General features: G+C 39.7%; 1 protein-coding gene across 2 annotated transcripts in view; it reads right to left on the bottom strand.

Moving 5' to 3' along the window:
• Positions 1–556: 556 nt before the first annotated feature.
• Positions 557–14,800, bottom strand: part of nsg2 (neuronal vesicle trafficking associated 2) — a 43,870-nt gene continuing 29,626 nt past the window's right edge. For both annotated transcript variants that reach the window (XM_003446999.5, XM_005452589.4), the window contains exons 4-5: positions 7,539–7,649; positions 557–2,001 (exon numbers count right to left, since the gene is read on the bottom strand). In XM_003446999.5, the coding sequence (XP_003447047.1) occupies positions 1,807–2,001; positions 7,539–7,649 (306 nt within the window). In that variant the 3' untranslated portion in view covers positions 557–1,806. The remainder of the gene's footprint in view (positions 2,002–7,538; positions 7,650–14,800) is intronic.

Below are 14,800 nucleotides of genomic sequence, written 5' to 3'. Positions count from 1 at the left end.
AACCCAGTGCTATTTGAAGTATTGAAACTTCAAGGATATTTTAAACACAGAATTGATTATTTCTTTGTTTATTCTGCTTTAAATCCTACATAGCTGTCTTTTCGTCTTATGGTGCTTTCTTTGCTCTCAAAAAGCTGTTGAATTCAGGACCATTTTCACTCTGCACAAGTGATAAACAGCTGACAGATTCATTAGAATACACATTTCCAATTAGGACAGTCAGCTATTCATGTCGCTGAAATGCCTTATCTGCCATTTACAAGACTACAGAGACATGTAATATATCCAGTAGTTATTATTCATACAGGTATTTTTTCCTAGTACTTTTATTTTACTGTCAATCACAGGTGCTCGTTATTATAGCAGACAAATTTGCCCCACAGCTCTGGAAACTTTAACAACGTGGATTGAATCCGAGTATGTACATCTCAATAACATAACATGGTGCAAAAAAGCCGTCGCTCTCTTTCACGTTGCTCTGCCTCGGGCCCACATTAGACGCCGTGTGAGCGCTAAAGAGACGCGGCAGTGAGCGGGACTGACAGACACACTCGGCACAGGTCACAGCTTGTTTTATTTTGAATTCGAACCAAGAGAAGAGGGACAAGGATGCACACGGATAAATTACACCAGGTATCGCTACATATCAACTAACAACATCACAACATCTCATTAAAGCGCTCTTGACAACAGATCCAACATTACAAAATTGAAAAAAATAATAATAATAAGAGTGCAGGAAGAGAACTCGGCTGCAGCTGAAGCCCATCCATAAACAGAACAATACACAGTGGCAAATAAAGAGTTTTGGCAAGAGACAGTTGTATGCACAATATCTTGTTTCCCATCTGTAACATTGTGTTTAATGAAGCTACAAGACTGGCAACTGAAGCAATATGTAGTTCACATAAAGGAATTGTAAGACTAATTTTTTTTTAAAAAAGGAGAAGAAGAAAATCTCCCTAAAGCTACTACAATGCATACACACAAAACTAGCTTGAATGCACTTCTTTATGTACAGCTTAGCTCACTGCGGGATCTCAGGATTTAAAATGTATGGCACATCACATTTAAAATGTTCTTCTTCTTGTGTATGAGCTATTAAACAGCAATGAAGGGGGGAAAAGTTGTTCGGTCAAGTCAGAACTGAAGCGGGCCTTGGCCTCACACAGACCAGCTGAAGCTTTGACACATTTTGGGTGATATGCCTGTGTAGTTTTTGACAGGTATGCCTGAGGTTGCCTAGTCTGCACAAAAAAAAGCCAGAAAGAAGAGGGGCTGAGAATGACTATACAGTAACTACAGTATACACACTGGGGGGAAAAATGACTTCAAACTTCAGAGAATCGCACAAAGAAGCGTGAATCTCAGCGTCAACTCGTGCCTTCGTACAAAGAGTTACCTGGTAATCACATACAAAACATCCATAGATTACAGTAAAAAATAAATAATCATGATAGTCAATGAATAATCATTTTGAGAAAGGGAGTAAACAAGATAACAAGAGAGCAGACTGCGGGTGGATGTGGGTGTACGTCAGCAGATGATGATAACCTCAACAGAGTAAGAGATCGGATGCCCCTCGATAAGAATGAGCACATAAAAGAGCAGACAAGTTAATCTGAATACAAATGTGCTTGTGTGGTTTAATGTCTGCATGCACGATTTCACTCTATATATGTACTCTTGTGTGAATCTGTCTCTTTTGTCTACAAGTCTAAATATTCACTGACATGTTGTCTGTGTCTGGATGTACGTCTTCATGTCTGCGTGTGTGTCTTTACATCCTTTAACCATTCAGCTAACTCAGTGGCCCTCACCGCCACTCGGGGGTTTGGCATCGCGCCCTCCTGACCCTCCAGGCAGCCAGGGGGAGACAGAGTGCGAGGTGGTCTGCTTGGCCATGCTGTAGTGGCTGATCACTGTATAGAAACGGCCCCTGGAGTTGGCATCCTGGGCAGCGTAGTAGGCCTCAAGAGAGGCTGGGATACACCGCTTGTGCTGTGGGGGGAACAACAGTTAGGTTGGTGTGATTTAGCAGGAGAGTAACATGCTAATTATAAACTCTGCTTAATCATTTACAGAGTTAAAGCAATGAAACCTGAAGGAAAACATTAAAATCCCAACTTCAATTACAATCCAGTTAATCCCAACAGTTTTAGGCAAAATGTGTTTATACTACATTCATTAAGTTTTTACACTGATTGTATACTTAGCATTGGCTACATCAGAAATATTCAAAGACAACACTACATCAAGGAAAAGCAGGTACGGTGCTGCTACTGTACTATAATCACTTGTGCTCCAGTTCTGACAGGGACCCGAAACAGAGATGTCACATATTAGCTTCTAGCATATTAGCGTTAAATCCTTCTGCTCACAAACAAAGTTTTTAAATAACCAGGTCCATTAAAGACCTCATAGTCCCATCTTATCCTAATAGCACATTCCAAATGAGCTGACAGCTCTGCCTCCCAATCTAAAAGTGGACCCGACTCCCAGTTTGGGTCTGGGAGACAGCTCTACTTTTAAGACAAGACTTAAAGCTTTCCTCTGTATTAAAGCTTATAACTAGTTTTTTAACTCTGGTTCTTTCTCCGAGTGTGTATCTTTTGTCCCAGGAGCTTGGAAAGAAAAGCGTCTGGACTTCTTTAAGTTAATCGAAGCCGTTTCACCTCTGATCCGAGAAGCTTCTTCAGTTCTAAGGGCAACTGGTGGAGAGTCCCAGATTTTAGGCCCTATAGGAGTGTCCCCAAGAGGGTAATGGACCCCCTATTGATCCTCTACCTAGTCACACTAGCCAAGGTGTGAAAATGGGTGTGGGACAGAGAAGACAGGTGGTTTGAAAGAGGAGGGAAAGAAGCCATCTGTGTCCACTGTGAACGACCCTCCTTGAACTGAGGCGGTGGTTTACGACACCAACTGTCTGCCATCTATAATCCAGTTTTGAGATCCCTTAACGCCCACTCACATCCTGGGCCAATTGACCTCAGTAAATCACATGATAGGGTGGGGCTCAATGGGTTCAGCCGAAACCTCGGCTGATTGTGACCTACACCCGTTTTCACACCTTGGCTTGACCCTCTTGGGGACACTCCCACTGGGTTTAAAATCTGGGGCTCTTCACCAGTTGCTCTTAGAACTGAAGCTTCTTGGATGAGAAGTGAAACGTCTTCTAGCAACTTAAAGAAATCCAGACACTTTTCTTTCCAAGCCCCTTAGAAAATATCCACCACTTTCTCCCCACAAATTTTTAAGTATATTCTTCTCTATTTTTACTAAGTGTGTGCAGAAGAGACAGAAAAAAAAAAGACTAATAATATTGCAACAACATAAATCTTCTGGTGGCATTTGACATAATACAATCAGGGTCTTCTGAAAGGATGAGAAACCCACTGTAATATATAATAAGAACAAGGTAATTATCTCACGTTTTCTAATACTTTTTGTTAAGAACACTGAACACACACTGTAATATTGTCTCTTATTAGGTAAGTCACAGTGAAATTGTGTGTACTCTGTCACATTATTGATTTTTTAGTTACCACATTACCTCATCGCAATACCTTATTTATTAAGTAGTTACTTTTTTACATTTTCTATGTAAATAACTGTATGTTTGCTCTTTTATCTGATGGTGTAGCTGACCAGCTACAGCTTTCATTATACATTGTAAAATGTCAATAAAAGGCTTCTAATTCTGATTCTAATATTAGTTGTAATAAGGAGGTAAAGTCAGAAGACACAAAAAGACGCCTAAAGCTCTGCATGAGATCTATAGTTCAGTGTGCTCCAGTGTGTACCCGTTTAAAGCCTCACATAGTTGTGCTGTGTGTGACACACTGTGTGAGCAGGCGTGTCTTTCTATTGACACCTTTCCACCTTGTGAATGTGGATGTGACACTGCTAATAATACCTCAGCAGACTGCAGTCAGAGCCCCTGCAGAGGTTGTGGGCCTCAAACTAGATTTATTCCACCTTAAAGACTACATCTGTCTAGAGACACAGACTTGCAAGGTGACCTCTTACAAGGTAGAGTAAAACTTATAAGTAGAGGGCAGTAGAAATCAGCAGACAAGAGGCTGTCTGTATCCATACACTGTAAAACCTAAAACAGACTGTTGCATAAGGACATCAGTGCGAAACGTTTTCTTTTACGACCTCAGCCGTAATGATCAGGAGTCAGTCATAATGTGGTAATTACCATAAAATATTCAGCATGTCTGATTTTTCTAATTTTCATCTAATTGTCAACCAAGCTATTAACATATGATAGAGGACTAAATTAAGTGTCTTTTTGGCTTCTGTGTCAAAGAATAAAAGCATAAAATTACACCGGTCATAACAAAATCATTGACGCCATTGATGGATTATTGCCTGACAGATAAGCCTCATCAGCCTATTCGGTTAACATGAACTCAGAAATGAATAAAAGTAGGGCAGAAGTTTTTTTTCTTCACCCAGGGGAGACTGTGCTCACCTCTATTTCCTGATTTAGAAGGTGGGACGTTAGAGAAGAGCGGACAGGATTCTGCGGTTTATATGGCAGAGCAAATATTTGCCAACACGAATGGCCAATGACAGAGAAATATATTGTGAAATTTTAGAAAAATACTCGGATGCTCCAGTTTCTCCCGCTGTCAGGGGAGGAACTTCAATAGAAAAACAAAAAAAGGAATGGAAAGAAAATCTCATTATGCTGACATGTCGTAGCTGGACCTTAAAATATTCTTCACAGCTCATGCCTTCTTCAGGATGTAGCACAAATGAGCTGAAGGGGGTATATGTACAGGAGAGGCACGAGCACGCGAGCATATGATCAGACAACAGCTGCTCCACCTCCAAAACAATTTGATTAGACATTGGAGCCTATTGATTTTGCACACGCTGAGATATCTTTCAGTTACACAGATGCTCAAAAACAACAGCAACGACCAAAAAAAGAGGAAAAAATGATAAATGAGACCCACACGCGTGACACCGCAGAGTATTGAACATTTTGGTGTTCAAGAACAGCACTTGATATTGATTTCAACAACAGTAACACACAAAGACGACATAAACCACACAATCATCACAAAAAATAACTAAAATCTCTTCCTTAAAGACCTGGATCCATAGCTTACAATTGCTAGATCCAAAATGTTTTACAGTGCATTAACATCTTCACACATTCTTATGTTCTCACTCCTCTTACAAGCACATCAACTTTCTCCACTTGGCTATCTTTGCACATTAAAAAAAAGCTTTCACACATCAATAAACCACAAAATCTTTGCTGAGGGCTGACAGTTTCTTATAACGGGGGGCTTAAAATCAATATACCTCGTGGATAGTTGAATGTTTAAGAAGATTTTGTGCTGATGAGAGATTTGGAAAAGCAGGTTCAAGAAATAACATCCAGATTTTGTACCTATGAGCATAAACCGAGGCTGCAATAGCTAGGATGTGTTTAGAAAGCAATGTGCAACTAAAAATACTCACATGTCTCAGTTCGATTAAGCAACTTATTTAATCGAATATAAACTATCTTCTGGTAACCCTGGGTGGTCTGAGGTTAAATATATCATTACTCCTTTGCCTGAGCAAACCATCTACTGTGAGGCTTCTCACCAGGTCCTGTAAAGGTCCCGTGTGACACCAATTCTGTCGTCTTTACACTGACTCCCTGTAAAGTTTGGGGCTCAGTGTGAGACTTTGGTAATCACTTTCAGAGCGCTTCATGGTCAGACGCTTCCCCTAGTGAACTTCTCCATCCATGCGTAACTAATAAGCCTCTGAGGTCAGCTGATCAGTGCATTTGGTGGTACCTCGATCTAGGTCAAGGACAAACTAAGACTGCGCTTTTTAGTTTGTGGCTCCCAAGTTGTGGAACTCGCTTTAATTCGACTTCAGCTCTGTGGACACTGTCGACACCTTTAAAAAGAAGCTTATGACCCACCTGTGCAGGATTGCTTCTATTTACTTTTATCCATTGATAGCATTTTAATTATTGTTTATATTGCGAAACACTTTGCAACATTTATTCTTGAAAAGTGCTACATAAACAAACATTACTTACTTAAATCTTTCCCAATCCACCCATGACTACACTCAGTAATGCACCATCCATAGGAGACAAGCTTTTAAGCAGTACACACCAGGATCCAAACAAAGAACGTGGTTAAACAAAAAGGCTTTGGAAACCTTGTGAGAATTTCACTTAGAGCAAGACATCTGCTACTGAAGAAAACACAGCAGAGCTTCATCATTTGTGCGTTACCTACTATTTACATCTGGATGTGTCTTTGTGGACTAAAAGAAAATTAAGCGACTGTTTGTGAGGTGATGGGAGACACTTTAATACTAAAAGGTTTGATTTTCTGTATGCTTAAGACTTGAAGACTATGCTCTGCACACTGCAAGTATTTTTTTTCTTTGTGCATGCATAATTAATTGGACTGATTGCTTAAACAATGGAAGAGTTTTGGAGGTATGCTGATGTGCCTTACTAATTAACTGAACACAGAGGTGGGAAGTATCGAAGTACTAATACTTCAATATCTTACTTAGGTAGAGTTTTCAGGTACCTCTGACTGAGCACGTGCTGCATATTTTGATCAGTTTATTCTTATGACAATGCACTGCAGCAAAAACATGTCAATATAATACAAATTTAATCAAATTATGGTTCAAATCTCACTCTTTATTGATTTATTGATTAAGCATCAGATCATTTTGTACATCCCACTTGACATCCTGTGAGCATGACTTCCAGTAATCGGATTTAAAAAACATGCTGTGTTTCCAAGAGGGATTTTGGATAATGATATGATTTTTGTACACCTCTGTACACTACCAACTGTTTAGAAATTAGTGCAGAAACTCAAAAGTATTTAGATAATATGATACAGGGATTGTTTTGTTTTGTGTGTTTTTTTTACAAGGACTCATTTACCTGTAGTAGGCTAAAACCTGATATTAGCTTATCCAAAATATAACAATATTGAATGAATGGCCAGTTTGAAGAAGTGCACCTGGACAGGCATGATAAACCAATTTACATTATATTATGTGGGGCTTTTACTTGACTCTGTGTCTCCTTTTGAGACCAACCAGATTAATTCAGACAAGCGCTATAGAAGTAGTGAAAAACCACAGTGCTATTGAGATTATTCATCTCTTCTTGACATGATCCTATTTAAGATGTGACAGATGTGTTTCCACTTGATATATTACCTGGAAATCTCTAAGACAGGAAAAGATCTACTGTAGCATACTGATAACCCTCAAATATGTTGCTTTGGTGAAAAGGAAGAAGATAGTCCAAGTATTCACAAAAGGCATGAAGGTGCAAGAATTAAGATAGACATATTAATAAAACATGCTAAGAAATGGCTCAATAATAATAAGTTATCGTGTGCTGCAGGCTTGCTTAGCACTGAAGAGGCTAATCTACAACCCACATTCCAGTAAAACCAGCTACTGTGTTAAACACCTCTCCTAATAAATGTGCTGTTGAGCAATAAAATGAAACACTGGTCATTTATGGGTATTACCTTATAAATGAATCCATCTGGGCAGGCGTGGTCGTAGGTGAAGGCTTTATAAACCACCAGGAACACAATGCAGGCAAGGAAGGCCAAGGCCAGGATGATCAGAATCGTCACCTGCAGGGAGGACAAACACCGGTTAGAGCAATAATGGACGATTGTAGTTTTCGTGAGGCAGGCTTGGGGCTAGACAGCGAGAAAGATTGAGCATGTGCACCGGTGTGTGTCTACATGTGTATGTGTAGTCATGACAAATGGTAAGATGTTGTTGACTGAGGTCAAAAGCTCCTCAAGGCAAGGTGTTCCTGTTGAAATATGTGATGAATGACTCAAGTGGTGACACTATTAAAAAGTACCTGGTTTCCATGGTGACAATGCTGCAAAGATAAGACATTAAGTGAGCGAGGTAAATCACTTTTCTGTTTACTTTTGTTCAGGTATATATGTGTGTTTCTCTGATACAGTACATGCATATTTTGCACCAACACCTTTGACACTAAAAGGTCTCTCCATTTTTTAAAAAAAAAACTCAGTTTGAATCAAAGCTCTTTTCTGTTCAAGCATCCCAGTAAGCTGTGACAGGTGTGACAGCGAGCCTCCACATACCATCCCTGGCCTGTCCTGCTACATATCCATCTAGATCGCTTTGGTGTGAATTACCCACCTTCGAAGACCTTGCTGTAGAAATGTCTGCCCTCTCTTGGTTATAATGAAACTGGCACTTGGTTTATAAACCCACAATCCATGTTGAGAGCAATTTCATGTGGGAACTATTTCTACCAAACTACACCCACCAGTTGTATCAGTGCATAGCAAAAAGCGAATATCTACCCACGGCGAGAGGCTGTGTTCATGACAGGATGTAAATATTAGTGACCCCACACAGCAGAACTACAGTATAATGTTAGTGAGCTGCATGCTTGTTTTACTTGGCAGTCAACCCACAACAGGGTAATTTAGATGGGTAAACGGTGTTAAAAGGAAAAGCAGGTAAAATTGATTTGGGGATAATGATCCCTTCAAGCTTTGTCATCATCTGAATTCATTGTCTTTGTCCTGTCTTCCTCCATTCACCCCCAGTTGGGGGTAGAAGATTTAGATTTGTTCTGTTTGTGCATGATGTGCTGTATATGTTGTTTCAGACTGTATGTGAAGCAAATTAGCCCACAAGGATATGGAGTTAAATTGGTCCTGAAAGATACGAATCTATGAATTCTTATTTCATGGATCCAACAAGGTGCTGGAAACATTCCTCACAGGCTTGACGGAATCACACAGTTGCTGTACAACCCTTATACAAATTGCGCATTTGACCAAAAAGGTGGCCTGTTGGATTGAGATCTGGTGACTGTGATTACACTGAACTATTGCTATGTTCAAGAAACTATTCTAAGTTAGTTTAAGACATCAGAAGATGGGTACACTGTGGTCATAAAGGAGTGTACATGGTCAGCAACAACACTCAGGTAGGCTGTGGCATTTCACCCTGTATCACCCAGGACTTATACTTATTATAAGTAATTTTGGCTGTAAAACTATTTTAAAAATCAAATCTTTTAGGAACCATTTGAATGTTTTCCACAGCCCAGAATAGTTGAGGAGTTACGGTAATGTGAAGTGCACATGGTAAAATCTAGGTAGAGCTGATTTTTCTGTCTGTGTTCAGACAGCAGAACCTAGTGAATGCTTTATGCTACTGTGATACATCAAAAATCCCTGTAAAACTCATCTTCTCTTCTTTCTGAAACCATTTTAATTTAATCTGTAGCACAAACAGTAAAAGAGTGACGGTCAGTTAAAGAGCACCTGTAAAGAGAGCCAGGGTTAAACAATGCTTAGCTGGTACTAAAGGGCCCAAAGTGTGCCAAGAAAACCTCCTCCACACCATTACATCGCCACTAGCAGCCTGAATTGCATTTTTATAAAGTAGAACAGTATTGTTTTATTCTGTTTGCTTGTTTTGTTTTTATCCACGGAGATATGTTGCAGTCACTCTGTTGTTAAAAATGTTATCGATTGGTTTTTGGACGTCTTGTTTGTGCGTCATCCACATGAATCAATCAGAACCCTTCCCGCCACCAAACCTGCGCTAATTGTCAGCGCACTTGAGTTAGTGAGAGAAATCAATTAGCCCACCATTTAATTTCTGAAATTTTCCAGCTGCTCACTGCCAAAAGCAGAAGAAAGAAAAGTGCCCTTCATTTTTCGCTGTAAATAACAGGGTGTGCAAAAGAGAATTATAAATTGCATATTCTTGATCTCGATGAAATATAATTTAAAAGAAAAAAAATGAAACAAAGCATAATGTTTGGGTCAGTTTCAATAACAAGGGCCTATGAAATGTTATCAGCCTGGACAAGCACTTGTATGGAATCAAAAACATTATGCAGTGTGAAAAATGCCCAAATATCAGCCCAAAGCAGAGCTAATCGAAAATGATGGAAGCAATACATTTATTTCTGCATGCTGATGCAAATGTGTAGTTTGATGTGTGAAATATTCATTTCCCTGGCAGGCTAGACAATGTTGTAGTAAAGTAGATTAACATATAAAAGGATTTGTTTCCTCCTACTTTCTACTTGACACCCTGATTGGGTGCTTCTGAGTGAGCATTTAATTAGAATTATGCAAATCGAGTACAAAGGATAGCTGTAGGTAAGTGTGAGCTGAATGAACATAGCTGTATCTCCTAAAAAAAAAGAAAGAAAAAAGTTAATATTAAAAGTCAGAGTTATCCCAGGGAGTCAGCTGAAATATGGAATCTTCCATAATGGATGAACGTATCTAATTTTCTCTTTTCATTTCTAGACCAATGTTAAAGCCATTCCCGATTTACTGCTCTGTATACAATCTGTCACAGCGAGATGTCAGAGCAATTACGCGCGGGTGTAATCATCAGTCTCCATCAGCGTTATGCGGGTGGACAGAGACACGCAAGCTAAGTGACTGTTTACTTGGTGTCAACCGGGGGACATGGCTCTCAGCCTCGGTTGTTGCTGACACTTTTTGTAAATTACATCTCCCGCACTGCTATACGTTAAAAGAACGCACTGAAAGTCATGGCTAACTCGTCTTTAGGGAGCAGCGGCAGACGTGGAGTGACTGACGAAGGACTCCCACCCCACCCCCCTTTTTTGAAGTCCTGAATAGCGATGCACATGAAACGGGCTTATTAAGAAGAAGGATTACTGTAAAGCTCCTCATATCATGAAGAAAGCAATGTGAGTTGCTCATGCATGTGGGCTTTAAAACTTAAAAACTCTGAAGCATGAAAAGAAGGATGGAGTCTGAAGAGATCTGCACTTCTGTGTGCTGCTAAAATGGAGGGAATTTAAAGAGTCTTCATGCATGCGTTGCAGCCGTTTGTCTCAAATAGTCATTTAGCGGATTATTTACTAAATGACACTTTTAAAATTAGGTTGTGACATATTACATACATAAAACAGATTAGCGGGATTAACCCTTGCACCGAGAGTGTAGCGTTGATGTTTATGTTCAATCTCTCTCTGATGTTAATTGTTGTCGGAGTGACGACTCAAGCAGGAACTTACCCCACCCTTGGTGACAGAAATGATCGCCCTAAAATCCCTGTTGATGCAGCTGCTGTGGCCATGTGGTGTGCAAATCCATTAAAAATCTATCCTGACCTTTCTCCATTATTCATAATCTGTCTGAACTCTGTAAACCGTAGAAGGTTCAGCTGAGGGAAGAAGACTCCCTCCATGCATGAAATGGCTTCAAACTTTTATTTACTGTCTTACTGTAATATTTCGCTGCTATAGGATGACACTACTGTACTCATGTATCTGATCTGAGCGTAACAAACAGAAAACAGAAAAATCTACACCAGAACACAACAGAGCAGAGAAATGCCTTTTTTGATTCGGTCACTACAAAACTATAATTATTCTAGCAAGGCACCCACATCAGCGTCATCCCATTTTCTTCTCAGTATACTCAATGTGACTGTTTTGTCACTAGCACTTCAGTATGTGTCATACTACACTACTATCACCACCAACACAACCGCCATCCCGTTTGCTGTGCAACACCGATAACAGACAAACGCTTGTTTGTCTTGGATGCAGGTGGAGGCGCAGCATGTTGTTGCGCTTTGAATAAAGAACAGCGTGTCTTTAACAAGGATTGGCTTCGTGAGCAGAGGCTGGATGGCTACAGGTAACTGTGCCTGCTGGGGCTTTAATCACTTCACCTAATCCACCCTGGGGGTGGGGCAGAGGGAAAAAAAAACTCAAACTGTCTATTTAGACAGATTAAAAAACATTCTGATTGCATTTAAAACCACACAAAGCAACAACAAAAATTAAAAATAGATTTGACAAGCAACACAGGCTTCCTGTGGATTCACACTGTTTGCTCACATGAAACTAGAAAAGACAAATAAGAACTCATGAGTAAAGTAAGTACAACAAGCTTGAGAAAAGCAAACTTATATGTAGAATTTATATTAATTTTATTTCAGGTTAAATGTGCGTTCTCTGCACTCCCCAAACACTTTATCAGACACCTCATGAGTACCAGTAGCAACACTCCTCAGAGATGTTGGTCTTTAATGACATGACGCACAGTTGCTGTAGACTTACCTGACAGACTTTCATAATTGAAATCTCCACCACAAAGTTGCTCGATTAGACTGAGATCTGGTGACTGTGGAGGCCATTTGAGTACAGTGAACTCATGTCATGCTCATCACCCAGTTTGAGATGACTTTTTTTTATGTTTATTAGCATTTGCTACTTATATGTTTAAATAAAGATTTAATTCGTTCATTCAAAATCAAATAAAATGAATAAAGTCAGAAACTACTCAGCAAAGGCTACCGACATCATCTTCTTGGTAAATCTATTTCACCGACATTTTAAAAAATACTGACGGCCTGTGATAGTTGTTTTAAAATCCTATAGGTGATTTTCAGAAAATTTGACCTCTGACCTTAACAAAGTCACTGAGATTTAAACTCATCGCCTCGTTCTGGGGTTACTGTGTTCACAAACTTGGGTGACGACAATACCTCATCAGCCTTTATGGCAGAGGAGTAAAAACGTTATTATAAAGAATAAACTAGAATGTAGTTCAAGACCATCCACTCGAGATAGTTCCTTCAATCTGTTGACCTGTTTGGCATTTTTGCTCAAAATGGCCCGCAGGTGATTTTTCTTTCAATCAGGCTTAAAGATATTTATATTTATATATCTATAATCTTGTACTTCCCTGCCTGCCTTTTATTCTTCTCTACAACAGGCAGCTGTCGACAGTTTTGAATTTCGGAGAAAGACAAAAACCAAAGCAGATTATAAAAGATCCGTTAGGATTGTTCCTCTGCTCCCCAGCTTTCTCATCACTGACCGCAGATTACACATCTACAGTTTACCTATTGTTTACCACATCTTTCATAACACACACACACACAGCACCTGCTTATTTTCTCAAACTCCCTCTGGATTGTAGAAAATAATTGATTGCGAGTGAGATATTTTCCACAAACTACATTTCTCTTTTATTATTTATGGCTGCACGGTGCATCACAAGTTCAAAGGCAGTGAGTTTTCTAAATAGATGTGCTTCTTCACAGCGTGTTTTCCCACCATTTGACATATGATTTCTCTCCTTTTTTGTTTTTTTTTTCCCAACGCCGCGCTAGGTTAGAATGCAACACACCACCCACACTCTCTGCTGTAAGTTGACAGGCCATATGGGGGGAGCAGACACCTCCTCACATTCGAGGAACAGAGGAGAATATGTAAGTGCGCATCTGAGCAGGAGAGAAAAGAAAGGTGGGTGTGTGACAGGAGAGAGAAACGGCGCTGATAAAACAGATAACTAAGTGACAGAGGGAGCAAAGCGAGAAATAAAGAAAGAGATGACAAAGGCAATAAAGCAGCAGGCAAAAGGCAGACAGCGAATGACAGAGATCCAGGGGCAGATGGAGAATCTTGTTCCCTGTTTTGGTAGCAGGTGGCAGGGACATACAGACACACAGAGAGGCAGGCGGGAGGGCAGCAAACGCAATGGGATATCAGTTGTTGCATCGATCAATACAGTGCTGAAGAAAGCATGAATAACTGCTTTTCATTCATCTTCCTATTACCCCTCTGACATCTTCTCAAGAGCAGCACAAAGGAAGCTCAATCTCTTAAATTTTCATCTATTATTTTCTGTTCAGTTGTGAGCTGAATGAATCTGCGCTCGCACGGGCATGTGGCGCTACAAGCATTGGAAATAGCCACGTTATCGAATGGGGAGTGTTCGAATGCTAAAAAGTTTCACCTTAGCTGTAGTATCTCAAACACCCCAAGGGAAATTTTGTTGATTAATGAAATTAATTATGTTGGTGACAGGCTGAGTTAGTGCAGAGTGAAAGCCTCCCCTACAAAAATAAATGAATTTTTTTTAAAAAGCAAAAAGGTCACTGGTCAGCGGCAAATGCCAGTATGTCAATCAGACTCAACATCCAAAAATAAACGATGTGGAGAAGGGCCCTTTAAAAGTCTAAATCTGGCTGTAAAACTTAAGCAGTGGTTTTTATCCATCGTAACGCAGCCCGTGGGTTAAAATCTGAAACTACGTCACTAGAAAGAAATCAGACGAGGCAAAAAAAGAGCAATTAGACGACTTAAATGTCAAATATAAATATCCATGAAAGTTTCCAGATCGAAATCCTCTTTCAGACTCGGCTTGCTCTTCCTATTTGATGTGGTGTTCTTGTCACACATGCGGCACGACTGATATGATTTAAGTACAGGTAGTCTTTGTCCAAATCCTTCTGGACTTGAAGTTTTATCACCTCGGTGACTAAAAATTTATTACAAAGCTAAAATCACAATGCAAATCTTTACAGAATTTTCAGATTAAATCCAGAATCATCTGAACGTTAGTAACATTTTGTTTATGAGTAAGGTCAGAACAAGTGCGACTGGGACTGGACTACTAACACTGGCTCATGGCAACAAAGTGGAAAAGAAAAACAGTGTTCTGGCATTCAGGGCTGTTTGAATTTTTGTTGTTTATTGATCATGTTCTGTTGATAAGGAAGTACGTTAAGAAGGTAAAAACATATATAAAAATCATATATAATTAATACAACCCAATCCGGCCTAAAGATATAAGAGTGGAGATGGACATGTGTCTAATCCAGAATAAAACCCTCACCTATATGTCACATGCACAATGCTTTAAGCCATGGATCAGCTAGCTACATATAATTTTAAATTAAATATTCTCTTATCCTCTTAAGGCAGTTCAGTAAG

This window comes from Oreochromis niloticus, linkage group LG10 (assembly GCF_001858045.2).
Source record: "Oreochromis niloticus isolate F11D_XX linkage group LG10, O_niloticus_UMD_NMBU, whole genome shotgun sequence".
Lineage (NCBI taxonomy): Eukaryota > Metazoa > Chordata > Actinopteri > Cichliformes > Cichlidae > Oreochromis > Oreochromis niloticus.
The sequence above is the reverse complement of the archived record's forward strand: the minus strand, read 5'-3'. Positions and strand labels throughout refer to the sequence as shown.